The sequence below is a fragment of the Excalfactoria chinensis genome, chromosome 3 (assembly GCF_039878825.1).
Source record: "Excalfactoria chinensis isolate bCotChi1 chromosome 3, bCotChi1.hap2, whole genome shotgun sequence".
In the NCBI taxonomy this organism is placed as follows: Eukaryota; Metazoa; Chordata; class Aves; order Galliformes; family Phasianidae; genus Excalfactoria; species Excalfactoria chinensis.
The window spans coordinates 59,581,021-59,605,294 of record NC_092827.1 but is presented as its reverse complement, the minus strand read 5'-3'; the positions used below and the strand labels follow the sequence as shown (position 1 = coordinate 59,605,294).

The following is a 24,274-nucleotide window of genomic DNA, read 5'->3' as shown; positions in this document are numbered from 1 at the left end:
TAACTGTGTAAGGAAGTTTGGGTCATTCTTGGCTGTTAATAAGTAACACTAATATAGGATGTGTGTGCCAGGATTGTATCTTTATGTAACTCCCACCTCTGAAAACCAAACCCTAAAACTGAAGAGCCTCATGGTTTATCCTTTCCAAGCAGCTTGCAGAAGAATATTTGATGATGTGTTCTGCTGTCAGATAATGTAACTCACTCTGTTGTATGACTGCATCCTTTCACATTTTAGAAATTCTGGATGCAGAAAGACTGTGTTTTCCCCACAGTGGTAAGCATAGCGTCCCCAAGGCTGGCAGTCTTGACCATCATCTAGTTGTGACAGCCTGAAACCACTTTCCAAAGTCAGCAATTTTTCTTCTGAAGTACATCTCTAAATTTGTCATTGGCAAGGCTGGTTAAATCCCCTCTTGAGATCTTTCTCACCTTTGAGGGACGTACTGCTCAAACCTGTATATCCGATTAATAGGAATTGGTGGTGGATATGGAGGAGTCCAAGCTACTTAGTCTGTCCATGTATTTCTTCAGTACCATGTCTGTACCCCTTTGCAGCTCTCAGTTAACTTTACACCATTTCATATTCTTTGGAAAAGAATCAGTGATCCTGAATATTCAAAACCTGTAAGAGTCTTGGCCATTAACAAGTCATTCTCACAGGATCCTTCTCCTCTGTCAGGTCTTTGTGTTTTTGTCATATGAGAACAAGCGTATAAGAGAGAACTGAACACCAGAACACTTTCAAATTGCTGACATGAAGTGTGAGTAAAAGCCTTTCTCACCCCTGCTCTTATCTTCATTCTAGCTCCATTAACATTTGTCCTCTAGTTTGTTCATCTAGAGGAGTGCACTAGACCAACAGGTTACTGTCACTGTCAATATTTTTGTAACCCTATGCATCTCTTTGATTAATTTGCAGATGACAATGCTGTGAAAGCTTTGTAATTGGGAATAATGATGAACTGTTGCTCTAAAGCTACAGAAGGAGCTTCAGTCTTAATTGTTTTCCTTCTTCCTGGGTGGTCAAGAGTGAGTTCCTGTTCTTTGAAACTTCAGCTCACAGGACTCACATTTTTACGAATCACGTATTGATCAGTTTCTTAAGAGAATGTGTATGGGCATGCCGATATATTGACAGTATGCCTTATAAAAGGAAGTATGAGCCTAGCTTACTGGAAAATGCAAAGGGATCTTGTCACTCTTATATCAGCAACCCAAGTAAGTATTGTCCTTCCAGACTTTACTGACCTAATTTAGATAAGACTATTTCTACAAATCTGCCTCTGTATTTTGATGGGAATGTACTGCATGGGTACATTTGCTCACGGTGGGAGGAGGAAGGAGAAGGGGGAATTGCTAACCACTCTGTATCAGTGAAGGCTGGCTAAGAGTTAGGACAGACATGCTCATCCAATCTTTCAAGGAGCATTGTGGTATCCTTTTTAACATGTAATCCCATGCTTTTTCTCATGTTGTGTCTCTGATCAGGAGCAATGAGCATCTAAGTTGCATGCTGACAAGGAACTGTGATGTTGTTAGGGTGTACTTTAGTTGTGAGAGTCTGAGAGTGCTTCTTCCTTGATTTTGGATATGAATCTCTAAGTGACCTCTTTGGGAGTTCCTTGGGTTAAAGTGTGCTCTTCCTAAAATAAGCTTCAGGCTATTTACTGGCTTATCTACTAAACAACATAGTGTTAGTTGGCAGATGCAGACAGGCTTTAGCTAGGACTTTATTCTGTGAGCCAGCTGGATGTGAGTGAGCTTTGGTCTAGAAGTCTGATTTCCATATTAATATGCTATGATACCTGAATGTAAACACTCTGCCAACAGGATTTATTCTCATGGTCCTAAAGCTGTTCTCATGCAGCTGTAGTTTTCAGACCATACAGTGTGCACACAAGGCAGAGCAAACTCAGGTCAAGCTGTACCAGCCTGTGCAGACAATGCCATTGTGCCTGTCTGTCCATCCTTGTCATCTAGCATCCTTCTCATATTCTTTCCCTGCAGCTTTCTGTTACATCCTCTTTATTGTCAGGTACTAATGGTTTCTAGGTAAGCTCCCTCTCTCCTTCACAGCAATGCGTGTATTCCACTTCCTCATAGAACCTTATGAACATTGCTTTTGGCATTACCCTTGATTTAACACCTGGAAAACACACTTTTAAAATGTCAGACTTGTCCAATTCAAAATAATCTGAGCTGAAGAGGTTCACAGTATGTGCCCGCCTAGGCTGGAATATCTTGGAAGGATTTTTAGATAATAACTGTTATTTTAGGCATGAACAGAATCATAGAATATACTGAGTTTAAAGAGATCCACAAGGATCATTGAGTCCAACTGCTGGCTCCACACAGCACCTCTCAAAATCAAACCCTATGTTTGAGAAAAGTGTCAAAGGTTCCTTGAACTCCTGCAGCTCAGGGCCATGCCCACAGCCCTGTGCAGCCTGTTCCATGCCCACTGCCCTCTGGTGTGGAGCCATTCCCTGACCCCCATCTGCCCCTCCCCTGGCACAGCTCCATGCCATTCCCTTGGGCCCTGTCTCTGTCACACAGAGAAGAGCTTAGAGCTGCCTCTGCTCTCTGTGGGGAGCTGCAGCAGCCATAAGGCCTCCCCTCAGCTTCTCTTCTCTGGGCTGAACCAACCCAGGGACCTCTAGATCCTTCTTCATATTTCTAGCCATCTTTTGGGTGCTCTCTAATGGTTTTATGTCCTTATATCATGGCACCCAAACATGCACTCAGTGCTGGAGGTAAGGCTGCACAGCATGGTGCAAGAATGGGACAGCCCCTCCCCTAGACGGTGGCATTGCTGGGCCTGCTGCACCCCAGGTGTGGCTGGCCCTTGCTGTCTAATGTTAAGACTGAAATAAGGAAAGAAAAAAAGAAGAACAGTGTTTTTCCACAGTATGGGAGGACTTTCAACAGCTCAGTTGAAGCTCTAGTATGTCTTGGAAATTTGGGAAAGATTAGACATGCTTTGTGTCAAGAGATGCCTGCAACCAGTTTCTAAAAGTGTTCTCAGTTTAATCAGGTATCTCCCCTTCTTTTTCACAGACGTTTGTCCTGTGCCTTAACTTGTTGAATTTTGGCAGTAAGCCGCTAAGATTGTCTAATGTGAACAAGCTTTCCATGTAGGGAGCTGGGCTGGGCTCCTAGCAGTTTTTGTTGGCAGAAAGCCCTGGTCTCAGTGCCTGGGAGGAGGGAGTTGCTCCCTTCTCTGTATCCAGTAGTCCCTTCTCTGACCCTCAGCTGGAGGGAGAAGGAAGGACATAAAAGCAGCACCCCAAGACACAGAAGCAGAGAAGGAACCTAACTATGGGAATAAAAAATGAGATCTAAATATTTGAGAACGGAACCAGAGGAAAATAGGTAATGTGGGTGAAAGCAGGCTGCTATTCTCCAACCTGAGAACTGGTTGTAGGTCTCAAGAGTTTTCCATGCTCTGCCACCAACTTCCTGGGCCCTACTTTGTAAAGTCTTACCTCCCTCTAGTGGTGGGTCTGCAAGGCTGTGGGCACACCCCCCTCATGCTCGATTTGGCAGCATGGGTAGGTCAGATCCAGGCCATACGAACTATTGTGTCTCTAGCTTGCATCCAGCCATTCATATCATATTATGTAGATAAAAGATACGTTTTATGTACCTGTGAGATACTGCATGACCTGCTTAAGATGTATTGTTGTGCAGTGGGCACTCAGTGTTCCTTTTCTAGGTCTTTTACCTGGTCCACAAGGTCATGCTTAAAGACAGGCTCATCACAGGATATTTCTCTAAATAGGAACAATTCCACAGGTAAGTTATGATTATTCAGAAGCTGTAGGATCCTTATCTGTAAATGAGCAGGCAAATTTGGTAACTTTACCTTTAATAATTTCTCAGTATGTTTATTTAGTGCACAAGGGTGATGAATAAAGGTAGACCTTGTGTTTGTGGAAGAGGCAGTTGCTCTGGTTAGAGCAGCTATGAAAAAAAGCATATGATCACTCGACTGTATGACTGTTATGGTTCTTGTTTCTATTTTGTATCCTAAGCCCTGACATTTCTAAACCTCCTCTTTTGGTCCTTAATATCCCTTACTAATCTTCTATTGCTCACACCAATCAGAGGACATTAGCAGCCTTTTTGTGTTGCAAACCATTTCATTTCTGTTGTTGGGTTGTTTCTTATTTGATTTTTTTTTTTTTTAAATATTATTCTCTATTTAATGAGTATTAGCTCTAAGTCCAAAATAGCTTTCTTTGATCACATATTAGCATTTTTTTATGACTTAAACTATTGTTTTTGTTAATGTCTTTATCTATTTTTGTCCAATTCTTAAGTTTCTGAAGACAACTGAATACTTTGAAACAAGGGGTGCTTGAGGTTTTCCATTGTGCTCCAAACACGTGACTATGGGACAGCATTGTTTCACCTGCACGAAGTGCAAACTGGCCATAAACTCACTAGATTACGTATGCAACCAATAACTGCCAGTCCTGGTAATTTATAGCATTTTTATTATCCTATTGTGTAAACTCTCACCTTGCACTGGGGCAGTGCCATCCATATCTGCAGATGAACTAGCTTAGGCCTAACTGTATTAGATATCCTAAAAAAGAATAATAGAAATCACTTTTCACATAATAAATGGATACCTGATACTCACCTTTTTTTGCTCTTTGGTTTTGATTGTTTAAAACACACTGACTATCTTTCAGGTCTCTGAAATAAATCCTTGCTATATCACAGGATCACAGAATTGTAGGAGTTGGAAGGGACCTCTAGAGATCATTGTCTAACCCCCCTGCCAAAGCAGGCTCCCTACAACACGTCACACAGGTAGGCATCCAGGTGGGTCTTGAATATCTCCAGAGAAGGAGACTCCACCACCTCCCTGGGCAGCCTGTTCCAGTGCTCCGTCACCCTCACTGTAAAGAAGTTCTTGCGCACATTTGTGCAGAACTTTCTATGCTGAAGTTTCATCCCATTTCCCCTAGTTCTGTCCCGACACACTACTGAAAAGAGACCAGCCTTGCCACTATGTCTCCCACACTTCAGGTATTTATAAACCTGGATAAAATCCCCTCTCAGCCTTCTTTTCTCAAGGCTAAACAGACCCAGTTCCCTAAGTCTCTCCTCATAGGGGAGATGCTCCAGGCCCTTCACCATCTTTGTGGCCCTCTGCTGGACTCTTTCCAAGAGATCCCTGTCTTTTTTGTACTGGGGAGCCCAGAACTGGACACAGTATATTCTCTGAAAATTTCAGACGTGGTCTCTGTCCACTTTTCCTTCATCTTTCTCTTACCATCTTTTCTACACAAGTTGCTTCCAAATTCACTGTACAGATGGTGGCTCCAGCTCTCTGGATGAACTTTTCTTGCTGTACTCACATTCTTCTTCTCTCCCAAGCCTAAACACAAAAGTAAAAAGTAAACAAGACTGTTCTATTTTACTTTATTTTTTTTCAACTATGCAGATGATAGGATGGCATGGAATGAATGGACCGTGAGGATGTAGAATAGCGGACTAATTTGAGAGTTGAGTTTGAAGTGGAAAGTTTAACTACTTAGCTACTATTGCCCCTCACATTTTAAAGCCTTAGCTAAACATTCAGTGCTCGTAATGCTTTCAGGCTTGCTCTTGCTGTGACAACTGTGCCACTCTCAGGGTGGCTAGGCTGGAGTGCAAGTATTCAGCTGTGTCTGCAAAATACAACTTTACAGTTTAAACTACTGCAGAAGGTGCTTTGGGAAGCTGTCACACCTTTTTGCCTCACTGAAGAGTGCTCACCTGTTCTTGTTCCATCCTCTGTTTGGGGCAGTGAGAAACCCTGCCAGAGGCTAAATGGCAAACAGTTGGACAGTTTATAATGTCTTGCACTTCCACAGCTATTTACTAATTAATGCATGTCTGTGCCCCAAGGTCTTTTGTCCAGTAACCTGCAAAGAGTTCATGCAATTTAAGTGACCATGAGTCTCTCTTCCAGTACAAGGCTGAAAGTGAGTTGCATTAAATAGCACAGAATTTAACTTTGGTTATATTTTTGGACTTCTGAATATTCAAGTGGAGTCAGTTCATGTTTTGCCAACATTGGTAATGGTCTGGAGAGGGTTCTTAAAAAGAGAATGTCCATCCCCTCTCTCCTCCAGCTGTTTCAAATGGTGAATGTTTGCACACCCTGTCCCCACAGCTTTTTTGTTTTAGCTTTTCTGGAGTCTGCCCCCTATCAGCATTATTACTGTTGTTTCTTTTTTCCATCGTTTGCCATTTGCAACACCTCGTTTTCTCTCTCACTGGAGCAGACGATGGGAGTGCTGGGATTTCCTTACGCAGCCTCATGGTGCTAACAAGAACCCCTCAGGTGTGCAGACCCCTTTTAGGCTAGCCCAACCAATTAAGATTTAACTGCTTAACCATAGTAGGATCAATCACACTTATCTCACCAGTGAAATCAAGCAAACAGAAGGCGCAACCGTTTCTTACTTTCCTCTGTCATTACAGCTGTTGCGGAGTGCTCAGCTCCTGAGCTATGCACATTTTTCCCATGCTTGACATGAAGCTGAGATCATGCACACACAGTGTTTCAGGAGAGAAAAGAAGGCTTTCATGATGCCCATTTGTTAATTCTGCCAAAAATAGGAACAAGAGTTACCTAGTGGGCTTCTCCCCTGCATTTATATGTTGTATCAAAGTTTAAATCTGCTGTAAAGTGGTGAAGAGGTGTGTAATCTAAAACAGTGTAATTCAATTGAATGCCAGTATGTCAGGCACAATTATATTCCCTCATTTCTGAAGTATTCCTAAAGCATTTTTCCTTGAGCTGTGTTAGCTCTTATGCTCAAGCTTCAGTGACTTACTGATACTTAGCTGACATAGCAACAAAAGCTGAGGGTGAGGGCTAACTCAGCAGTGGATGACTGTCATTTCCAGGGGGAGATAATGTCTGGTAACATCACTAAAGATGGTGTTGTAAAATACATTCCCAGAGAGAAAAGATTCAGATTGGATTCAGTCTTTTTCTGCTACAAGTATTCCAAAGGTGGGATCAGTAAGGCTCCTTGGCATGATCAGTGGACATCTGTAAGAAGGTTCAAACTACTCCTGCACTTTGTCTCCTGCAGAGCACTGCTAACCTTGAAGAAGTAGGAGAAGGCTGATTTGAAAAAGGTATGAGTGGAGAGAGATAGAAACAAGGATGTCTCCCCTGTGATTTATACCAATCAAAATAAGACTAATCTTTCAGAAGCTCTCATCTTCAGTGGAGCGTGATCACAGTAAAGCTTTATATACTTCTTAGGGGCTTCCCTCTCATTGTTGTCTTTCTGCATTATTTCATTTGGAAGAATGCAACAGGCAAAAGTACAAAATACATTATCTGATAAAATATTCAGTGTGCCAAACAGCACATCTGAGTGGTGATGGGTGTGCAATCTGCATTTGTGCAGCTCCATGGGTGTATGTTTTGGTTGGTGTTTACAGCATTAATGATAAGTTCAGATATCCTGTCTTAACAGTATTTGTAATAAGCTGCTTAGATAAATTGTTCAGGAGGCTTATTTTCTATTTGTTGAATTTCTGGTTCTTAGTGTGATATGTGAATTAGTGTAGAGCTGGGATGGTAAGCTGCTGAAGTAATAAATGCTCCACTGTTGTGGGTTAGTCTTTACACCTTCTACTTCTGAATACTTTTATTGAATGTCTCTGAAGTTCATGAAAGATTTGGGTTCTTTCTTCTTCTCCCCATTGTTTAAATCACTAACAAGTTTATAGCATTAGGTTAGAAACTCCCTTGTTGCTAGAACATCTTACAGTAGCTAGTCATCTCCACAAATACCCACGCTTCCTTTCTGACTAAAATGCATGCAGAAAAGGAAAGAACTTGCTAATTGGACAAAGGACATACTTCATATATTCTTATTCATTGGATCTAGCAGCCTGTATAACTACATGGTCGTGTTCCTGCATGCTTTCCTTTCAACTGGGGAACAGGGAACTTAGATCATCCATTTCTGTCCCTTCTCTTCCCACACCAGTGAACTCTGAGCAGCTGGCATTTCAGCTGGAACTTCTGATATGGTTGTTTGGCACTTTGGTGACGACATTTAACTTTAATTAGATTAGCTTGTGCTTATTTGGTATCTTCCTTGATAATGTTTGGAGTAATTCTGGTGTTACCTGTGTTCATTGCTATTGGATCTGTTATTTCACAGCCAGTAAAATTGTTTTGAAAATCAGTGGAACTACCATATTTTTTGTCAAAACGTTCCTTTAAAGAACTGTAAAGGTGTCTGTGGAGTTCAAGAAAATAGGTGCTACTACAGATAACAGCCTTGTTGCTTCCTCATGACTCAAATCTGCCCAACCCTTTGGATGCTCTCAGATCCCTGTCTACCTTTGGGAGATGCTGAGGTGATGCAGCGCTGCTGAGCCAATACCTTGGAGGGGTGGGAGAGTACAGGCTGGCAGTGCCAGTATGCTGGCTTGGTCAGAGAAGTGTGTCTGCAGCACTGAGGTGTTGATAATGTGGGACTTGGCATGGGTGAGAGGCTGAGAGCAAAGTATTTTGTATGTGCAGTAAGGTGCTGAAGCTATGTTACTTTGCTACTAACTTTACCAGCTTGAAGTGCCTCTTGTCGTTGAAAAATGTGAAAAATGGCTAAGAGAATGTTTGTTTTTTGCATAACTGCAAAGATGATAAGCAGTGATATCTGTAGCCAGTGAATTTTGATTGGGATTCCAGAGCTCAGAGGTCCTTCAAAAGGTGGAGATGGGAACTCAGACTTGAGGAACATTTCTGATGTATCGGTGATGCAAAAGGATTGATAAAGGCTTAAAGAGATATGTAAATTACTCCATGCCTTAGACTTTTTGCTTCAGTGCATACACTGGAAATATGAGCTTTTCTGGTGGGACATGTACTTTATGCTGGAAAGCCAGCTTTTAGCAGGGGGGGTATTTCACAGTGGGGGAAAATAATGATAAGTCCAGTCAAGGATGTTTTCAAAGCAGTTTGGTAGCTTTCCACAGCTTTTATCTACTTTGCCTTCCCTGATCTCTTCTCCCCTTTTTATCATCTTGCCTGGTTCTGTGAGAATAGCATGAGTTGTGCTGCTGGGCATGGGTTGGTAACACAACTGCCAGATACAAGGGAGGGATTACTTCTATGTGGCTGGGGCTTGAGCCTATGCTGGTCCATAAGTGGGGGCCATAAGAGAGGCCCATAAGTGAAGGCCATAAGAGTGTCACCATTCATTACTGATTTTCTTCTTGTCTGTCTCTAGGCAGATTGGGTTCTGTGTGCTATCTTTAGTCCGCTTTTTAGGTTAGTTAAAGTCTACCTTTATGAACTAAATGGGAATTCTGTCTTGTCAGGAAGAAGAGATGCCAGATGTAGAAATTGACATTGATGACCTTCTTGATGCAGCCAATGAAGAAGAAAGAGCTCTCAAATTACAGGTAATATTATTTTCTACTTTAAAATCCAAATGTGGCTAAATTAATGCATCTGGATTTATATTTGATCAATCCACTGTAAGCACAGAATTAGAACAGAGAGGTTCCTGCTTCAGAGTTTAGCATAATCTGCTGGACTGTGTGAAGGTAATCAAAATCTTCTAGGATAAGAAATTTCTGGAAGGTAGATGATAAAAATGAAGTTCAAAGAATCCAGAAATATAGGGAGATACTTTAAGACAGATTAGAAAGCCCTATTTTTTTTCTCCTTTTTAAAGAAATATGTAAAGTAAAGAATATGAAAACTGTGTGGCTGAGAGTCACTTGCGATGACCGGATAGTTTATCTGATTCACTGAAGTAGCAGAAATGTGCATTTGTGCTTACACAGACTGGAAATTTTGCCTTGTCCTTAAGATAGTGGAAGATTTGTTTCTCTAATTATACCAGCTAGAAACTTGAACCCATCAAGTTCTCATGAAGTAACCCTTGTGAAAGTGCAATGGGAATTAGTAGGGTAATTCAGAACATATCTGCTAAATTTGTACGAGAAAAAGTAAATGAATGGAAGAATGAGGAGACAAGGGAAAGAAACATAATTGTCCTTATATATATATATATATATATATATATATATATATATATATATATATATCTTTCAGCTAAGATAGGAAAGCAATTTAAGGTTTTCCATTTGTAAGTTTTTTCAGATGCACTAAAGAAAAGAAACTTGTCCCTAAGCACTTCAGCCCATTTCTAGATCACTGATTTGATGCTTAGGTGCACATCTGTGGTAGCAGCGGCTATCAGCATGCCTTTCTGAGTGCCCACTGTCCAACCAGAGAAACTCATCTCTCCAAGCAGTTTACTCAGCGTTCATAAATAGCATTGCTGTTTCATTTCTGCTTAAACTAGCTGCTTGCAGCTGCCCTGCCCTGGAGTGCCTGATCTTGCTAATGTCTATATTTCTGCATTGCAAATACAGTGGTGCTGCTTTCACATGTGTGTCACTGGAAGAAATATTCTTGGATTCTCCTCTCCTCACTTGTCTTTGAGGGAGGGATTTTGTTATTTCCAGCTTGGAGGAAGCAGCCATCATTTTTCTCCCACTGCAAATCATCTTGGCCCACCAAAGGAGTAAAGCTGACCTGATGCAACACTCACTGTTTGATAGCATCTTCATTGAGTGGTTCCTGGTTCTTGCTCCATTTCTTTTTCCCCACTCCCTTGTGAGATTTCCTACTGTTTCTTATTTATGTTCATTGTTTCTCTTCATTGAAATTGTTGTTTTCATGTTTTGCTTCTAGGAAACTCTTGTAGATTGCTACAAACCAACAGAGGTAAAAAGACTTTTATTAAATACTATTCACCTGTGGACAATGTGGCTATGCTCAAGTTAAACTAACTTTATTTATTTCACTTATTTTAAAGTTAACATAGGAATGCTAACGGCAAGCAGATGGGCTTGGGGCTTTATTTGCTGAGAATGTTTAACCCTGTCATTTGACTATAGTAGGAATGAACTGTGCTCTGTGACTGAACTTCTGATGATACCAGCAGAAGTATACCATTGTTGTCTTCTGCAACAGCATGGTTGAATTTACTGATGCTTGGAGCTGTCATGATACAAGAGAACTAGACACAATTTACAACACGTGGTCAAAAAACCCTCAAACCATTTCCATGACTTTCAACTTGAGAGATGGACCGTGTGCTCTTCAAGGTGAAGTCATGTAATTTTAATGTTGGTAGTAAATCTGGGAACTTTAATGAAGATACACACCTCAGCTAGTTCATTCTTTGAGTAGATTTCAGTGCTGGTGGGACAACCTGAACTAGTAAGTTATAGTTTGAAGTGTTAAACTTTCAACTTGAGTATCTATTTGCAGAGTCAACATAGCCTACTTCCTATCTGTTAATGCACGTTTGGTAGGAAGAGTAAATATTTTAACAAAATGACGGTGCCAAATGCGGAGTATTTAATAGAGTGGGTGGCTTAAAGGATCTCTCAAGTCAGTTACCTCTCAGTTGTGCATGACTGGAAACTAGGCTTTTGGTTTTTTGAAACATGGCTGCATATGGTTCCTTTTTACTATGATGAGCAGTGCTGTAATATCGGTAGTTGTAGCCACTTAAACTACTGGGCCTTACCGACAGTCACAGTGTCATGAAGAACCGCTGTTACAGTTACAGATACACTTTCCAGCTCTCTGGATACTTTCTTTGGAAACTTCTCATTTTTATCTACTCCTGTGGCATGATGGAAAAGTTGTCTAGAAGTTGCTGGTAATAAATAACGTTTTGACAGTAGAGGGAGCTGACCCAGAAAGACTCACCTGGTGAAATACATACAACTTGTTCTGTGCTGTTCCAGCTCTGAAGTTTGACACTTAGTGCAAGGACAAATTTCAGAGTTCTCATAAGGATATGTGACAGATGCCAGTGAGTTTTCCACTGCAAAGCTTGTTTATAAAACTGCAGTATTTGCGCAGAGCAGGTAAATTAAGTTGGTGTGGCACTTCACATGAAAAAACATCCTGAACATGTATATTATTGTTAAACTGCCCTCTGCTCTCTGGGATGAGGGTGGAATATTAATGCTGCAGTTTTTGACTTGGCTCTCTAGTCCTCTCTTGGCGGAATGGAGACAGCTCCTTTACCTGGCAAAATACCAATATTCCTTGACAATCTCATGTGATAATTCAGTCTATGACAATAGTTGCTAAAATGGAAGTTGTTTCTCAGGACTGTTTTCACAGCAGCAGCTTTTCTTCTTCATCTGTAGCATTATGAGCCTAGTAACACCACATGACTGTTAACTTAGGCCGTTTTAAAATTGTAATTTTTAACCTGTCATTGATGAACGATGAAAAGCCTGTAGGTAGGCGTTTATTTACTTTATGAGAGTCCATAAAGATGCCTTTTCTAGAAAATCTGCATTCATTTCCCATTTCCAGACTGAAAAACTATGGAGGTAGTTGATTTTTGAAAGGCTTTCTAGAAAGTTTGTGGAGAAAAAATATGAGCTGATAGAATTTCTCTTGACCACTCAAATACAGCTCATTGAGCGCACCAGATGCTTTTTCAGCAATAGTTGTACCACTTGAAAAAAGCTGTAATCTCTTTCTGGGTAAAAAATTATGTAATATGAGGTCTCTGCTATTCAGAACACAAGGAAATATCCAACAGACAGAAAGCTCAATAATTTGAAGCTTTTGTCCCACCTGCAATAAATAAAGAAATAAATCATACTTTACACCAGTTTTGTTTAGTTTTATCCAATGAAGGAATGGTTGAAGAGTTTATGCATATATTCTCAGGGACATGATTTAGCAGAGGGTTGTTAGTTAGGGTAGTGTGGTTAGGTCATGGTTGGACTCGATGATCTTTAAGGTCTTTTCCAACCAGAATGATTTTATGATTCTGGATTGATTTTTTTCATCAGAGGAAATGCAATTATCCAGCTCACTTGAAAGGGGGCAGGAATTTTGAATCTCCATTCTCAGACTCTGTAATAGAATTGTAAAATCCTTAGATTTGGAAGGGACCCTCAAAGGCCATCTAGTCCAGTTCCCCTGCAATGAACAGGGACACCTACAGATTGATTATGTTGCCCATAGCCCCATCCAGTCAGGCCTTGGATGTCTCTCTGGATGTGTATCATTCACTACCTTTCCAAGCGGAGATGGTGCTTTGACATATGACAATGGTCTTTCCATCATGCAAAATTAAACATTGCTTTCTCCATTTCCCTTTCTTACTTCTGGTATTATCATATCTAGTTCCAAGGTGGTACAAATCATGTAGTTTAAGCTATGTAAGCCACGGCTTGTTATGAGAGAAGAGGAGTTCTTCTATTGGCACTGCTATAGGATATGCTTTGTGCAAAATCAGTGTTGTAAGATGTTGTATGTGAACAGTTGTGGCTGCAAAAGACCTGTGAGCAGCAGCATCCTTTGCAATTGTCCATGTGGCCAGGGCAGATAGCACTTCTCTGTGCCATGCATTGCCTGGGGAGGATCCCACCCACACCTTTCCCAGGTGGCTGTCTCGGTTCTGTGCAATAGAGGGTCTTAATACAGGTTACAGGGAATTCTGAGTTTCATGTTAGCAGTGAATAATGTAACAAAGTAAGTCTGTGGCTTTGGTTATAAGGTTTTGGTATTTGACAGTAGGTTAATTCAGAATAGGAAGACTGTTGTGGACATGAAATAAATGAAGTATACTTTGAAGGAAGCTGGCTAAATCGCAAGATCACCTGTTTAGATTCTGCTCTGGAGATAGTCTGATGGATTTGTCACAGATGTGAATTAAAGCTTCTGTAGGTAGAACTGTCAAAGTGATGTGAGGAGAGATGTGGCTTGTGAACTTTTCACAGCATCACAGAATGACCTGGGTTGGAAGGGAGCTCAAGGATCACGAACTTTTATGAAAGAGTACTTGAATGAGCAAGCTATTTGTGGGTATAATGACTCTGAAGGGTGTGGTTGAACTACATAATTTCTGCAAAAAACATCTTTGAAGAGAACCTAGTTAAGTAAGTTCTGGTTTTGTTTTGTTTTTTAATAATTTATTTATTTTTTTTTCGTCTTTCAAAGGAATATATAAAACTGAGGGCAAATGGTTTAGAGATCTCTTCCACTCAGGCAGGCAGGATTAAATCTACCAGACCATTTTCTTAGTATAAATCTTCACTCAGCGCAAAATGAAAGAAAAAGTAAATGAAATGGCATGATAAAATTATTTTGTTGAGAACTTTGTATTAGTAGCAGTTTTCAATGTGATTTCCAAATGAACTGTGTTAAATTGCTGTGCATATTTTCCGGACAATATGGGCAGTGATTTAAGCCATTGACTACTTAGGGGTACTTAAATGTCTGGACTGTTTCAGCAGGTTTTAACAATTTTGAGAAGATAGAGAGAGGCATTTGCTTAACTGTGCATTTCCCCAAGTTTAGTTGGAGCCAGTGGCAGCTTCAAGAGTGGTCCAAGTACTGTTTTTTTTTAACACTGATTTAAGTATGTCTTCAGATAATGTATGCATTTAGTATACAGACATGAATAGAAAGCTCAACTCTTTTGAAATGGTATTTCTCAACTTTTGAAAGATCATTTGTTTTTTGGTCCTGCTGTGTTATGAATTATTTTGTGCTTATGTTACTGGTTTCTGTTTGTTCTTAATATAATTGCGGGGCAGCAATACAGAAGATACCCATTCTAAACAATAATAAAGATTATTAAAGCCTCAGTGCAGTATTCTACCTTGCACCTAGGACAGCTTAGAAGCTCAGTCATGGCAGCTTAGCTGATGGGTGGTAAATTAAGTCACTGTAACTATCTTACATGTCCATATTAATTGATAGCAAATAAATCACTTTGTAAAGAGAAAATGTTAAGAAACATGCATATTTAAAACAAGGCAGGCAGAGGCGTTTTGAAAAAAATATGGTCTCTAGTTGATCCTTTTAGAATCATGGAATGGTTTGGGTTGAAACAAGCCTTAAAGTTCATCTAGTTTGACCGCTTTGAATTCAGTGAACTAAAATGGCTTACATGCCTGCTGAGATCTGCCCTAAATTGGAATTACAGTGTTGGAGAGAATTAAACTTGCATGTTGTTGTTTCTGCAAGTACTCGTGAGCATACCTTACAAATACTCATTGCAGTATTTTAAAAATGAAGGCGTAACCAGAGTATATATCTTAACCACAGCTAAGAGTTGTGGTATTTAGTCAGTGACTTCTACAGGGCTCACCGAGAAGCTGAACTGCTGTGTATTGTCTTCCTCTGTATAGTGCTGTGGCCTCTCTGTCACCCTTAGTATTATGCAGTGAGGCTGCAGAGGTGCTGCACCAATTCTTGATATCAGAAGACAGCTTCTGGCCCCATTTCCCTGAAACATCTAGGACTCATCAGTTCCCTTCTTCATGTGCAGTCATCTTAAGGTTTGAGCCTGTGGGGAAGGGAAGGTGTTTGGAAATAGGGTTACCTCTTCTTTTTCCTCCCCCATTCAGATGGTATTTTCAAGTTTCCTCCTCACATAGTTATGTAGAGCACTCTCTAGGCTGGATTTACTTTTTGCATTCAGCTGATCAGGCTCTTTCTCTGGGAGACAGCCTGTCACGGGTTACCTAGATTTACCTGTGCCCCTGACAGGGGCAGCTGTCCTGTAGGGCCCCCAGCCCAGAAAGGAAGGGAAAAGGGGAATGGGAAAAAGAACAGTGGCAGCAATCTAAGGAGGAAAAAAACTTATTTTACTAAATATGATATCAGAATACAAGATAACACAATATAATACAATAAGATTGAGGCTAATAAATCAAAATCGAACAAAACAGAGAGAGAGAGTCCCCAAAAACCAAGAGGCCTACTGTGATCTCTAGGCGACACGGCTGGAATGCTTCCCACTCTCTGAGGGTCTGAGAGAGAGAGCTCCAGCCTGGGAGCGTGATTATATATGTCCTCCTCCCTTGACGTATCTCTGGCCGCGACGTCCTCTGGGATATGTAGTTCTCCTCCGAGAGCTGAGTACTCGGGACGCAGCCATTCCATGGAACTGGAGCATGAACCTTCCAATGATCCATACTGCACATGATGTTATGATGTGGAATATTGACAGCAACACCACAAAACCATGACACAGCCTCAGGCAAACAATTGAGGAAATCTTGATTTTTGACTTGGCTGTAGGGAAGTAAAGCTGTGGAGCAAAGATGACTGAGGATTCATTTCATGCTCTGGTGAAGCAGAAGTATGAGACACCTTTCATTTTGCCTTAAGACTTAGTCCTATTACGTGTGTTCTGTTTGTGGAAGAGAAAACTGGAGAGAAAAAGTCTAATTAGTGTCTAGAATTAATTGGATGACTTGAACAGGAAGCTGAGAATTCATTGCCTGTCAAATGACCTCATTAAAACAGTGATTCGCACCTCCAAAGCAAAGAGGTGAAGTGATCTCCTCCCCTTTGCTGAATTATCATTTCACCTTTGTTTGCCTTCTTAATTTTATTTATTTATTTATTTTTTAAATTCTGCATTAGATGAATGTTTTTGTTCAACTAGATGCCTTTGATTCTATGGAAAGCATTAGAGAAAGGAGAAGGCAACTGCCTAAGGCTGACAATTAATGAGTTCAAGTGAACTATAGATTTCTTCTCTGTCCAGCTCTCATTTGAATTTGACTTTAGAATTAGAAAGATGTGTCTTCTGGAAACAGCGATTTTGTATTATAAATTAGCAAGACTTCATGCCTGTGACAAAGCTATATCTACAGGTGCTCTCCTTGAAGAAAATCCATGGAAAGAATTTAAACTAGGGTTATATACATTTTTGTTATTATTTTTTTTCCTTCTTTTTTTTTTTTTTTTTTTTTTTTTTTTTCCCATTAACAAAGGACCAAACTGTTGGTACTGGATTTTTCTTCCATTAAAAGTACAGATATGCCCTCTGTGCTTCTGGCTGTAGTCCTCAAAGGAATAATTTGTAAGTTCTTGAATCTTTAACTGAGTTATTTTTAAGTGTTTTGCAACTATGAGAATTAAATAAGTATTAGTAAGTAGATAATTCAACCTGTGTTGCAGAACTACTTTTTACTTATCTTGCTACATGATTAGCTTTCAATTCACGATGCTAAACGTCAGCCCAACTCCTAGAAGGGATTTCACAAAAATGCTCCATGTAAAATGACTTTTTGTGTATGAGGTTGAGATGGATGTGGATATTAAGCCTCCTATTAAGCTTCAACTCTAATGTCCGCAAGGAATAAAACTGCAGTTTTTGAGTGATGTTTAAAGAAAATAAATGGGTATTACTGTGCGTTATAAAGCTGAGTCAGTTAGCTGTAAAGTGAAGGCTTATTAAAATGCTGCAAAGCTGCCTTTTATGCCTCCAAGAGGGAAAATGTGCATCTGCTCTAGAATGCTGCCTTACCTTGATGTAGCGCTGCAAAACGCAAAAGGCACAGGCACCAGAGAACAAATGTACAAAAACACAGTGCTTGTTCAGTGCAAGCATCAATGCAAAATGATACTTAGAGCTAATCAGAAACATACTGAACTGGTACTCTGGCTTGACACCTATGGGACTGCGCTACTGTACTGCTGCATTGTGTGAAATGCTTGCTGTGTACAAAATGTTCTTGTTGGGTTTTACTTAGTTCAAGAAAAATAACTCCATAGGGATAACCTTTAGTAATCATTTTATGTTCTTTAAGTGAATATAGTTTCCTTCCCCTTCCAGAAAACAACAAACCCCCTAATTTATCTCCCACCTGATTAGGTTATCTCAACTCAGCTTGGTTTATTTTGATGCTCTGTTGGCAGTACTGAGGAGTTTCTAGGTGCCCTTAAGATGGAAAGCTTCAATCAAATATGATATCTTTCAGAAGAAGTGTTTGGGGGTGCTGCCACAATAATGTGAGGTTTGCTGTAGCGTTGTATTGAGGAACAACTGATCCCCGGACTGCATTTCATATCCAAGGGAAACTTATTCCAAATTCTTCTGAGCTGGGAGTAAATGGATGAAGGAATGAAAAAGGTGGCTTTCAAAGAGGTAGTTCCCAAACAGCTATGGTCACAATAACACCTGTAGATTTCCCTGGCAGTTCTGCAGATGCCATCCATTCCAATCTGGCCTTGAACTCCTGCAGGGGATGTGGGGCATCCACAGCTTCTCTGGGCAGCCTTTGCCAATGCCTTACTGCCCTCCGAGTGAAGATCTTCCTTCAAATAGCAGCATGCCATGTTAGTTTTGTGTTGGTTACAGGCCTTTAGGATGATGAAACAGTAGCACAGGATCAATGCACAGTGCAGTAAGTGCTGTGGATTTTGCCTTTCTCCTTTTTTTTGACTTCTCAGTGATTAAGTACTGTATTCTGACAGATAGGAGTGGATATTGTTGCAGTGGCCTGTGCATATCTGGAAAAAATACAGCTTCTAAGGGGTAGAGAGGGAGAACTGGGATCTTAACAATGCACTTTTCCAATCATCCCTTTAAGCTATATGCCTATTCATATGGGATGTGCACTGTTGAGATACACAAGTGTTTCATGTACTGGTATTGATCTAGCTGGTTTGTGAGTACCACACTATGATACGTAATGTTCCTGGTGAGCTTTTATGGCCCACACTGAGATAGGTGTTGCTTTGCATTTGCTGTTGATACTTGAAACCACAGCTGGTGTGGGTACTTAAGCAGTGATAAAACTGTATATGCAGTGCAATATCAGCGTGCCAGAAAAAAAACTTGCCCCTCTCAAGTCAAAATACCCATTTACAGAGGCTTTCTGTATGTACACTTCAGCACCCGTATAATGTATGTTTTAGTGTGACTCTGTTTGGAAAGGTACTGTGTTGTCATTTAGGTGGTGACCTTGCTCACTGGCATGTTTAGCCTCAAGCGCTTGGCTAGGAAGTCATGCTTTTTTGTCCTTTCACATCAACTGAACTGACTAAATCCATAATTACATTCCATGTTCATAGCTAAACGATTTCTAGATAAGAACCTTTTTGTGAGTGTATGCATAGTACCATGGATAAACATTGTTCTCCCAGTGTGACAGTAAGGGGTGATTTAGCTTTTAGCATGCCTGCAGTTATTATCTGAAATTCTTTTGGTGTATAATGGTGCAATTCTTAAAGCTTTTGCTCTTTCACATTTTTTATTTTTTAAAAAGGAAACCCACTGAAGCTGAGGAAGTTCTCAGTGTGAACAAAGAGCTGACCCATTAGTGTCTTTTGTTTTAGAATAATGTTGATCACTGAGCTCCACCACAAGTATCGCCCAGTGTTTCACCCAGAACAAGCCAGTGGTGCTACCTCTGGCCTCTGCATAGCCTCAGACTGGAGCCAGTTGGTGTGGCACTGAGCAGTGGTGAATCTAGTCAGAGGGTGAGCCGGCTTGGAATGTAACAGGGCAACAGGAGAACAGCTGAGTTCTCAGCCAGACTAGCTCTCTTTTCCAGCTGAATGAGCAGCCAGACAAAATGCTTGTGCCAGGCTGGAAAATGGTGAGACAAACACCTCTTTTGTTTGATTTCTGTGCAGGCTAAAACTGTGACATTCTCTTTTGGCTGTTCGCATGGTATCCTATCGTAGATTTTACCTCATTCAACAGTTGGTAGAAGGCCCTGTGTAATAAATGGCTGGGAGATGACTAGCAACTAAAGCAGCACACTCTCACAGAGGAAAAATCAGTAATTCACACTTTTAAGAGTATGCATCTAAGATTCCTGGATATCAGGCTAAAGAAATTCCAGCTTAGCAGTAAAAGCTTAAAGTAAAATGTACAGTTTGCTTTGAATTTTTTTAAAACTCAAAATCATGGTATTATGGGATCATAAAGATTACTCATATTTTCTAATCTTTTTTTCCTAGGAATTTATCAAAGAGCTGCTAACTCGGATAAGAGGAATGAGAAAACTCAGTCCCCCTCAAAAGAAGAGTATATAAATAACTCGAAGTAGTAGCACTCTGTAAAAGACATGGCAAGGGAAATGGGACTTTGAATACAAGACCTTTATTAAAATACTTGTCTTTCTCCACAACTTTTATGATTTCATTCAGGTTTGACTCAAGGAATTTCTTTTGTGTGTTTTAAGGGTTCTTTTTTAAGTGTCAATTTTTATTTTTATTTTTTAATCAAGAATATCAACGTTTTGGATGCTGCTCAACTTTCACTTGAGGATTACAGAAGCAAGTGAAGAATCCAAGAGTTAGTGATGAAAGGCAGCAAGCCTACGTGCTAAACCAGAAGATCTTGTACATTTACAGAGCTAGGAGACTTCTCCTTGTGACTAGTTGGATAATGTTTTTTAAGTTGGTTGTACATTTAACTCATGGATGTCAAATTTCTTGTGCTTGTCTGTACATAAATTATAAAGTGGGTTGTGAATACTGTTTCACATGGATGGAAGGAAAAGTTTGTTACAGTAAATTATTTAAATGGTGGTTATTGCAAATATGCTACCAGAAGGTACCAATTTAGGTTACTAAAATGAGTGCTGCCATTTTTCTAAGTACCCTTAAAGTAGCCCGTATGAAAAATGTCATCATATCTTCTTATTTAGACTGCAGCATATGAGAATTGGGAATTTTAAGGGCTTAATTTGTAGACTTAAAGTTGTTATTTTAACTTTGATGCTTTGCCAGATCATTTCCTCTCCACCTCATGGTGTCTTGGAACTGTGCAAACCTATGCTGAAAAAGGGCCTGCAGTCATATCTAGAGAAATGTCCATCACCACTTAAAAGCTGCTTCACAGTGGAGGAAAAGGCAATGCTGCCAAAATAACTTTAAAGCACTGTCTTGCATTTAGTGATGTGGTCTTAATCAAGATTCTTCTCCTATTCAAGTAGGCAAAGATTATTATAGTCTTTTTTATGGCTCTACCATGAGAATTAGGAGACTTTATAATGTGGATCTCTTGTAAAAGCGAGAACAGAAGAGAGATTCCCTGCTCCCTCCTGGAAAATATCCTATCTGAAATGTTCGATAAGCTACCATATGCTGGTAGGTGACACTAGTCAGGCATTTTATATCAAGGGTGCTCTGAACATATTTTATTTTTCAAAAGAAGTACATGTTTGTGAATTTTATGTATACTGGCAAGCTTTTTTAATGTATTTAATTTTGTAATGTTTACCGATGATTTTATTTACCAGATATTTACTCAAATAAATGGAACAACTTGTGACTTGTTACATGTACACTTTACTGTTGCTGAATAGGTTGATAAATTGACTTTCTTACCAGAACAAGAAGCCTGGCAGGTGGTGAGTACATGGGAACCCAGCTGCGTAGATCCCAACTGGCTTTTAGTGTACAACAAAAGGCTCAGCTCAGTATCGCTTAGCCAAATTCCTGTAACCTGGTGGACAGCCTCGCTTTTGAAAGTCTACAGCTGGGGCGTGCATTCCCTGTGCCTTGAAGAATTAGAAAGAAGAGAAATCGTGGAAATGCTTTCAGATAAGTACTGCTGCTTCCTTTTTTGCCTTCGCCCAGAGGTCAGATGAGGAGGGCTCACCAGTGGGTGACACTCAGTTCTCTACTGAAGGCCTGGCAGCAGGGCTGTCTGCCTTTCTTGCCCTCTGTTCCTCTCTAAATTTGCCTTAGGGAATTTTAGCAGCCCTGAGAAAAGACTTGGTCCTTTTGCCTTGCAGCAAGTCAAGTTTAAGTCTTGTACCTTGGTGATGCTGCAGTTCCGTTCTTGTTTCTAATGGAGACTTTTAACTTTTTTTTTAATGAAATGTGAAATAAGCTCTGGGAATACCAGGAGGGGAGGGAGGGGGTTGTGATTTCTGCTGTTTTTATGTTGCTGTTTTTCACAATTGCTGGCAGTGTTATCAATGGGATGTCTTCAGAAGGAGGGCCATGTAAGTGACCGCTCTTATCACAAGGAGATTCTCTCCTTGGTCTGTATTCCTTGTGGAGGATCTAAGGCAGTTACAGCTGCCTACATATTGCAGGTGCTGTTTAGAAACAACCTCCAGTCAGACCAGAAAGGTTAGGGTCATTTCTACATCCAGAGAAACATTGTATGATTCCTCTTACAACTTCAAATAGGTACATTCTTTTCTTCTTGTATAAAAACTGAGTGTGAAATCATAAATGTAAGTTAATGGCAGCTATGTCTGATATATCTTTTATCCTGCAGCAAAATGACACTGCAAATATTTTTCCCTCATGTTACTCAGATAAAAAAGCCCGTATGTGTCACCTCTTTACATTTTTTTGTTGTTGTCTTTTTCTTGCACTGCAGTTGTTGTGGAAAATAGCAGCCCACTTTTTTGAAAGCAGTTGGAAGAGATCAGTGGTAGACTTGAAAACAAACACTGGGACAGCCCATGCTATCTTCTGCTGTGTGCGAATAGGACATTTACTTTTGTGAGGGGCTTCCTCTTCCAGCTCTACATGTGTTGCTATATTACAAGCGTCAGTGACAAAAACTAATTCTAAATAGCTGTTTTTTGCATCTGGTATGATTTTTCTGGAGACTCACAGGGTCTCCTTTTCACTGCTTTCTACTGAACTGAGATGCTCTTGGCCTTGGTGTCTGTGGGGGAGAACCAAGCCATTCATGAAGATTTCTTTGAGATCTATGTCTTTATACTGTGAGGGTGTTCTTGGCTCTGTAGATATTCAAGAGGCATATCAATAGCACAGTGTTGCTGAAACAATGTGAAGTTAAACTGTAGCTGAAACTCTTCACTGCTATGGCTGGGCCACTTTCCTTATGTGGGCCAAATCTGCAGTGAGTGCTTCTCTGAGGTTTTAAATGGCCTAATGAAAGGAACTGATGTGCCCTGAAATAAATACATAGCAAAGGTGAGGTTTTTTACTTTGGCATTGAAGTGCCTCTCCAGTATACAAGGTTGCCTGTGAGAGCGCGTGTTCCTGGGGTATGCCTTGTGACATAATTATCCTTTGCATGTTTTACAGCAGGAGCTGACATTGTGATGATGTCTTCTAGTTGGCTTAGGAAGAGAAAGTGCTTGTAATCATACTCAGTGTGTCTAGTGATGTGACAGGATGGTGGATTCCTGTAGGACATAGGAAATAACGTACCAACCTTGATTTTTACCCCTTCCTGCAATTATTCCTGTGGTGGGTTTTACTCCTAAAGTTTGTGCAGGGACCATCTGAGGAACACAGGGGGTAGAGAGGGTCTTAACTTTCTCTATTCTTGGAGAATATGACCAAGAAAGGTGGGAGCAAAATACCTGCCCCTCTTGTGCACTTTGATCTCTTGAACACTGTGAGACTTTGAAGAGTCTTTAGCGCTTTTCTCTGGCAGTATGTGTGGAAACTGAATTACTTGGCAACTCTGAAGTGCATTTGCTGTATTAAGACAGCCTTAACATAAGCATGCAGCTCCAGGGGAAAAAAGCATGAGGGCCACATGAACAGTGCACCTGTTGCATGGAAACTGGAAGAGGATACAGGTCTAGTTCTGAACAAAGAGTCATACTTGAATGCTTGGTGAAACACTGTAACACAAGGATTAATTGATTCTGCATAAGATTTGCCATCACCAGCATCTTCCACAGATGCTGAACAAGTACTGAATAAATGCATGCAATGATTCTCTGATTTATAAAGGATGTTGAGATTTTGAGGAGTCAGAAAGGAGCTGAAGTACTTGGAAATCTAGAAAAAAAAATCAGTAAGAAATTTGTCCTCTTACATGTTCAGCTACTAAGACTGACAAGAGTCTTGCATCACTCCAAAAGTAATGCATCCCTTTTATTTCCATAACAAAGATACAAAGTGCACAATAAACACTGATAGGGCAAATTCTCAGCTACAAAACACTATTTTTCAATATGGTCCCTGCCAGTAGCTATGTATTCTCACCAGTGTTGAACAAGAGCCTGAATGCCACACTTGTAAACATCTGCCCCATTGGTGATGACCCACAGTCACTGTCACCACTACTGAAATGCACTAACCAGTCCTCACTGTGCTTCCATCCTCTGTTTGGTTTCCATAAACCTTCCATAAACATTCAGTAAACATCAATGAATGGTACAATTTTTTACTCATGGAAGAATTCAGCACCATTTCTTTATATGTACTTCTGTGTCAGACACCATTCTGTCATTCTGCCCCTCTGCTGCCATCTATCACATGGCAACAACATGTAATGCAATAGTGGGGGGAAGGTTCAACCTCTACTGCCACACCACCAACATCCACCTCTGATGTCATGGGCCAACATAATAAAATAGGAAGCATTAATTTTAGAGCAGCTTTTGTATTTCAATTTGGAGATAAAATGAGGAATATATTATCATTTATTGGAGAGAAGCATAATGAGGAGGAAGGCTTGGAAGATAAGGAAGAG

General features: G+C 40.3%; 1 protein-coding gene across 1 annotated transcript in view; it reads left to right on the top strand.

The window, feature by feature from the left end:
- PPP1R14C (protein phosphatase 1 regulatory inhibitor subunit 14C) overlaps nucleotides 1-21,131 on the top strand; it is a 52,088-nt gene extending 30,957 nt beyond the window's left edge. Inside the window, exons 2-4 of the mRNA XM_072331982.1 lie at nucleotides 9,357-9,440; nucleotides 10,744-10,776; nucleotides 19,807-21,131. Coding sequence (XP_072188083.1) covers nucleotides 9,357-9,440; nucleotides 10,744-10,776; nucleotides 19,807-19,881 — 192 coding nt within the window. The 3' untranslated portion in view covers nucleotides 19,882-21,131. The remainder of the gene's footprint in view (nucleotides 1-9,356; nucleotides 9,441-10,743; nucleotides 10,777-19,806) is intronic.
- The last annotated feature ends 3,143 nt before the right edge of the window (nucleotides 21,132-24,274 follow it).